General features: G+C 37.4%; 1 protein-coding gene across 3 annotated transcripts; it reads right to left on the minus strand.

The window, feature by feature from the left end:
• Positions 1-5,558: 5,558 nt before the first annotated feature.
• On the minus strand, positions 5,559-7,023 carry LOC124605783. Of its 3 annotated transcripts, none has more exons than XM_047137672.1 (2): positions 6,119-7,023; positions 5,559-5,991 (listed from the first exon to the last, which is right to left on the minus strand). In XM_047137672.1, exons 1-2 carry the CDS (start codon positions 6,465-6,467, stop codon positions 5,915-5,917), a joined length of 426 nt encoding a protein of 141 aa, XP_046993628.1. In that variant the 5' UTR covers positions 6,468-7,023; the 3' UTR covers positions 5,559-5,914. The 3 variants fall into 3 exon arrangements, with proteins under 3 accessions (XP_046993628.1, XP_046993626.1, XP_046993627.1); XM_047137670.1 differs by having other exon boundaries at positions 5,559-5,785; positions 6,119-7,022; XM_047137671.1 differs by having other exon boundaries at positions 5,559-6,006; positions 6,119-7,013.
• Between the last annotated feature and the right edge of the window lie 446 nt (positions 7,024-7,469).

The following is a 7,469-nucleotide window of genomic DNA, read 5'->3' on the forward strand; positions in this document are numbered from 1 at the left end:
CGTTTTACTGTTGTATTACGTCTTGGGAGACAAGCAATGAAGATCAGCAGGAATCATCAGTTCTAGGCCAGCATATTATGTAAAAAAAATAGGTATTAAAGGCATCCTTATTAAAATGAGTTCCTTTTTTTACATTTAACAAATATGAACTGGAATAACAGTATAATGTCAAGTTTTGTTTTTGACTGTACAGCTTCTAAAGATGCACTTAATGAAACATTCTTAGCAAGGGCTTGTTGAGTGTCATTCCTTACAATTCTCTGTTCACTTGATTGTTGTGAAATTTACAGTTGTCACCCAAAACATATTTTTGTGTTTATCTCAAAACAAGGATTCTGGAGCTGTACTTTTTTTCCACTCAGTGATTGAATTTAAAAGGCAAAAATGTAGTGCACAGAGAAAGCAAGTGGTATTGATCAATAGGACGACACAGACACAAGGCCGGTGTTTATAAATTTTTACTTTGAAGTTATATAAAGCCATTATAGTTGTCACAATTACTCATAAGAAGTTACAATAGTAAATGCAGATGTGAAACATTTTGGTTAAGGCAAGTACCATAATTTTTTTCCACTTCAGAAAAGCCTGGATTCACATGCATCAATCAGGAACAGGAAGTGTTATGATTTCCATTCTCCATGGTGTTAAACAATACTTGCAACTTACTACCTTGTGGATGAAAAATCAGCAATATCTAAATATGCAGATACAGTGTATGAAACTTGGAGAAATTTTTTTTTTACAAAAACTATAACCAGGAAAAATTCAGAATCCCCCACTCTCCACACTCAAAAGTCCCTTTCTGTCAGAGCATGATGTCTGCATGGTCTTCGTTTATCTGTAGTTGTTCCTTTACGTTCCCATTTCATAATCACATCACCGACAGTTGACTTGATCAGCTCTTGAAGCATCGAAAAGGACCATGATGGATTTGTTATTCACATGACATCCAATGACTGGTCCACATTCTACGTCACTGAACTCTCCTTACCTACCTATTTTTCTGTTAGTTCTCTTCTGGTGATACAATACTTCCCACCTCTTTTTATACTGGTGGGTTCAAATCCGCATTTAACCTTATAGTTTAGGTTTTATGTGGTTTTCTGAAACTGATGAAGAGAAATGTCGGGGTAGTTCCTTTGAAGTGAACATAGTTGATTTCCTTCACATCTTTGCTCTGTTCGAGATTATATTCCACCTTTAATGCCCTTGTCATCAACGAGACTGATTTTCCTTCGCTGCTATTAAAAAAAGGTAGCAACAGAGAAGCTGCAACTAAACTACATATTTTATTTTTAAAGTATTGTCATGCCAGGAACTGAAATCAAATGCATGCAACAGGAATTTGGTGAGCGATATTTGTGTCAGCTTGTCCCAATGGTAACACAATGCACAAATCATTACATTGAGAGACAGGAAGAACTGCAACAGGATCAAACTGGTGCAACTGATTAATGCTTTGTCTGGAATACCAGACAGTCTGGACGTTGCTCTGCAGACAATTTTTGCCCATGCAGTTTGCTAATTCAATGTTATTTCTCCACCTCACATCATATAATTCATATTTTAACAGTTAAAATATGAGGAAAAAAGAAGAACAAATACCGCATAGTCTCAAAGAAATGGCACCTATCATTTTCTGCCAGTCTGTGGCCGAGGTGATGGTGACAACAACAGCACTCATTTATGGAAACAAATTCGACTGAGAATGGAATGTGATAAGGAATGCTCAATACTGGTGTAAAGTAACCGCCCATGTGCCATTCATTGTGCAGTGGCTTACAGAATATATCAATAGGTGTAGACTTAATTTTATCGAAGGCTCCATGTGCCAAAATATTTTCAATTGCTAAGCTCCCTAGATTTGAACCATTAGTGTCCAACCAAAGCCAACTTTACAGTTATAACAACAACAACGTGATACCTCAGAATGATTGATTAATCATGTACTTCCAGATGTTCAGTTGAAGGCATGCCATTAATAATAATAATAGTAATTACTGTAAGTAGCATCAAAGTAATGAAACATAGTGAAAGTTGTGCTGTGCTGTTGATTTCTTTGTTTGAAAATGAGTGATGGGGCAATTCCAGCCCCACAGCAGGCACTGCTTCGAGTAGGGGCAGTAAAACATAAGCCACTTCTACTGTTCTACTTTAGTAGATTTTCTGTACAAAGCACAAAGTTAAAGTGCTGTACTAGCACAGTGTGGAAAACGTGGAGTCTCCACACACCCTCCCTCCTCCCCCACTGCTGCTCTTGACACTACTGTAGTCTGTGTGCTGGCCACAGCTTGCCTTTTTTCATCCCCTACACCCTCTTCTAGTAGCGATCACAAGTAGTTTGACGAGTAGTACAAAACAAAGGTTAAGTTATTTTGTATGCTGTGCAATAGTATACCAAATTTTGAAACTAAGAATTTGTGTGACAAATTTTACTGCATGAATGCCTTTTTTGTATTAAAAGAAAGGGGCAAACAAAGCAACTGGAGAAATCCATGATGAACAATTGCCACAATTGGCAACATTAACTAACAGAAACTTTGAAACAAATCATTAGAATATGTTGGTGTTTTATGTGATTCCAAACCCACATACTTAATATTAGAACTTTCAGTGTCAATGGTGCACTACAACTGTGAGTACAGTTGACCAACTATGTTTCTGCATCCACTTTATTATTGACAGTTGTTATTAATTGTAACACGTTGACTGCCACACACACCATCAGGCAGAGCCAGGCACACAGTCAGGCATGTGGTTCTACTGTGGCACATGGCAGTCATTGCGTTAATAAAGAGGAATTAAGGGATAAATTGATCCAGACAAAGCACTTTTCTCAGTTAGAAAAAAGTATGGATAGAATGACTGACCATAGTCTTTTGAAACAGCCATACAGGTATCTGTGTAAACTATGAGACATCACAAGCAGGATGGTCAGGATGCTAGTTTTAACCAAACAGAAATTGGATACCTTAAGTGCCATGTTGTCAAAACAAATTCTTCCGTCATTTCCTTATACAAATGATTCGATAAAAACAACAGCTTCAAGTCTATAAATACAAAGAACCATCTTTATATTGATAGTACACCAAAATTATTTGCCCTCCAGAGATTATGCTTTGCAAAAAACACACACACACACACACACACACACACACACACACTCACTACTTAACCCTGTACTGAATATGGCTGCCACAATATATCATGCTTCACCATTATTGTAGTTTGTTTGAAAAGACAAAGCCAGTTTTTCTTACAGTTCAAATATTCACACCTCCAATAAGCATATATTTAACAATGCAAAGACTTCCAACAGCATGTGTAAACACTGATTCATATGTCTTCGGCTGCAGCTACGGCTGCATTTCAATGATCAATAAGTAGAATCATGAGCACTGAATATTTTGTATTTGCATTTGTTTGTGTAGAAAGAGAGAAGTCTTAAAATAGAAACTGAAACCTTTTCTCTGTTTATCTTCAACATAAAGAAAATAATCCTCATCCAGAAGAGCAGTAAATGGTGCAACCCATGGGCATTCTTTACCAATTTAATACCATTCATAATTTCAGTCAAATTTATTTACCTTAAAAAACTATCTGAGCTATTTTTCTTGATCACTGGACTTCTTGTTAAAGGGCAGTAGAAATCTGAGGACTACAGGATAATTTTGCTTCAAGTCCAGCCACGGCCAAATTTATGATATTGCAGTGCCTGTGCTGTGGAGAATCACGATGCAAATGTTCCTTCGGACATGCATGCATGACCAAATAAACTGGCACTCCGTCGAGTACAGTCATTATGAAACACATGAAAAGTATTCGTAGTTGTTAACATGGATGACAATCAGCTGTGTCGTGGAATGACAATGAAAATTTTTATTGTCATCACTCCATTATACAGCTGATGGTTGTCCACATTTCACAACTGCACACACTCTTCACTGCCTAACTTAGTGAACTAAAAATACAATTTAATAGTAAATGCCATGGAGTAGAATTGGTTTGTCATGAAATAAGACTCCTTGGGGTGAGACAGTTGGAATACATAGTTAAATAATTTATATATACATTACTGACCATTCCTCCTGAGACACCCTGCATATGTCAAACCAAAGCACACGTATAGTGTTTACATGGCATGATTAAGACAGAACTTGTTCCACACTGTGCTGCTCCTCTCCAGTAGCTGCCTGTGTGCTGTGCAGAGTTTGCTTCCTGCACAACCCACACGCCTTTTCATTTAATGATCAAGAAAAGTCTGATAAATAGTAATTACACTGCTTACTTTTCATACCCACATTTTCTAGTAAGTATATTGCATGTGGAGAGGGGGGGGGGGGAGGTGTAGTAAGCACACTGTAAAATCTCTGTAAAAGTTGGTTATCTTATAGGCATACATATATCACTCTCCCAGTCACCAGTCTTTAGCAAATTGAGCATAGACCAGTCACTCAGAAGCCACTACTTCAACCTGCCTAATCTAAATTAAAAAAACAACAATTTCAAATGTATTCTTAACTAGAATAAGTTCCAGTTGTGTAGCATTTAACAGACCAAATTGTAACACTATTATCTTCCTTCTAGTTTCAGTGCCAACATCATACACATGGTAAAGGATGTGTTCAAGTACTTTGGGGTATGGATCTAACGACTGAATAATTATTTTCTTTAAGTTTAGCAACAGCTTTCTAGACAACAGCCGTGTTGAAAGTAGTTATCACCAATCTATATGTGTGAATTAAAAATGCACACAAAATTTTACAGCACTCTCAAATACCATTGCAAAACAGTGTACATCTGTTAGCACTTGACAGTGCTCTGCAGAGTTTGAAAGTAGATATACAATAAGGCTGGCAACTAGGAACATACCAACCAGTTGCTCTTCACTTTGTACTGGTGTATCAATGAACCTGAAACATAACCAATTTCAAATAATATCACAGGAAAAACTCATGGGAATGAGGTTTAGCTATTGTGTTGGCTTTAAGAAAGAACATACATTTCCAGTTGTTACAAGCATATCGGCTGTTTATTGAAGTAGTATAATTCACAGGGATGACGAAACCAAATCTCATTACAGACAACGCAAGATACAGTCTGCAATAAGGAAAATTGTGTATGCCATCTTGCACCACTGTTATAAGGCAACTACCCACACACACACACACACACACACACACACACACACACACACACACGCGGTTACCCACAGGGCACCAGGAACATTAATAAATCTTCATTCTCCATGAAGAATAATAAATAACATCCAGAAGATCATAAATCTTCATAGCATGCTTATAACACCTCATTACAAGCACTCTACAACCAGAATACAGACACTGATCAAACAAAAATGCCTAGCAATTAAACACTAATATTCAAAAGAATGCAATCTGCAGCTTATAGAAAATTAGGCACAGAATATTCTTTCACTAATTCCATAAAAAAGCTGAAGAACCCTCCCTTGATTTTTCAGAGCCATCAATAAGCAAAACTTTTCTATTATTATAGAAGCTATCATCTGGGAATGACTTGAAATAAATACCATACAGGACTTTGATTAGAATACAATATTTATTATTACAACTCACAATCAATACAAAACTGTCAATACATTAAAAAAGTATATAAATTAAGTAATTAGTTACATGTTAGATGTCACAAGCAGAATAATAATTATATATGTCACAGCCGTGAGTATATTTCAATAATTGTTCCAACGCCAATTCACTTTCTTCAGAGGTATGCCTCTCAATGTCCTTTTCACATTTAGACACAGGCTCTAAGGAACAAAAAGAATGATCTCAAGGTAAGTGTTATGTTCTCCCAATGTTTTAAGCAAGAAAATATAAAACGTAAATGATCAACTAAAGCCACATTTGAAAATTCCAAAATTTTCAATACAATAGTATCACACCAAATGACCCATGATGCACCTTGGATAGTGTGCGTCTAATTGCTGCATTGTTGTCTGTCGCGCCGAAAACCCTGTAACGGGTAGCTCTGAAAAGCAACATTTATCCACATTTCTTTCCAATCGACATACATATTAACGTTACTTGACGGGATCATGACTGAACATCTTAAAAAGTAAAATGACTTTAACAGTACGTACCTTCGCGTCTGCTTTTCTTGGCGCCTTGCTCGTGCGGCTGCATGTCTCTGCTACAGCGCTTTCGAGTTAATCCCGGAAAAGCACCAACATTTTCGTTCTGACGATGGGCACAATGCGAATTTAGACCTAATTTAGTCCAAGAGTTTGTATCATCAGTGTCCATTTCACAATCATCGGAGCGAGGAAACACTGGCATGTATCCATAATATGTGTTGGTAGAAAGAAATGGCTGGAAATTTGGAACTCGTCTTAAGTCTGGAAATTTGGCCACATTTACACATAGGTTTTGCGTGACGCCGGCTAACGGCTCAGCGTCGGCAGCCCATTTCTCATTTACTTCACAACTCATAATGCTGAAGTGGAACGACTATTTTATACAACGCGTACACAAAGTCAGTTCTCTTTAACAGTTTTAACACTTCACAACATGCACTTCCGATATTAATCCCCCACCTTCTACCTAAGCAGGAAGACGGCCGTTGAACCAATGCAATACGAGATTCAAGCGTGCAGCTTTTAGCAGAATATTTGTGGAAGTGGAGGATATATTCGGAAGTGAGATCATCTGATATTCCCGTTATATTGCTTCATGCTACGTTACGGGATCGACTACAGCACCTGGTTTCCTACGCAAGTCATGACAAAAGACGTACAAATAATTCCATTTTGAATTTTTCATCGGAAAGAAACTAATTCAGTTTGCAACAAGACTGATTCCGAAACCCCCTTGGTAGCCCCACAGTACTTTTCCACATATCAACTGAATTTCAAACACGGGGTGGTGTATTTTAACTACGGGGCGAAAAATTCGTAAATAAAGAATGTGTTACTGACAAAATTACATTTAGTTGAGAACATAATGTCAATGAAATGACATCCTCTTTGCGTGATATTTGTTTTATTTAATTATAAACAATTTTAAATTCCGATACAACCAATCAAAAGTTTGAACGACGATGCGCAAAGATCATAAAATGTAAAGAATAACCACACAGCTAATCTTCTTTGTTAAATATGTATGGCGACTGGTATCGACAGGACGCTCACAGCATTCATCTGATCTGTGCCTCTTCCTTCACATCACTTGTGAATAAACAAATAGTAGCGTGGAGCCAGGAATCAACGCAGATCTGAGATGTGCACATATCTCAAAGCTGTAGCCGCGTCTTTCAGCAAAATTGCTGAAATCTGTAAGAGCAAACTACATCTGTGAAGGTAAAGGATAGCGTGGGTACAGGAAATCACAGCGAAACTGGAGTTCTCACTCGCATGTTTGTTCATCGAGAGATTCCAGCCTTTGACTGTATAATGAATTCTGAAATTCTAAAACGGCTGATATGCATCAGTGCTC

Source organism: Schistocerca americana, chromosome 3, assembly GCF_021461395.2.
Source record: "Schistocerca americana isolate TAMUIC-IGC-003095 chromosome 3, iqSchAmer2.1, whole genome shotgun sequence".
NCBI lineage: Eukaryota > Metazoa > Arthropoda > Insecta > Orthoptera > Acrididae > Schistocerca > Schistocerca americana.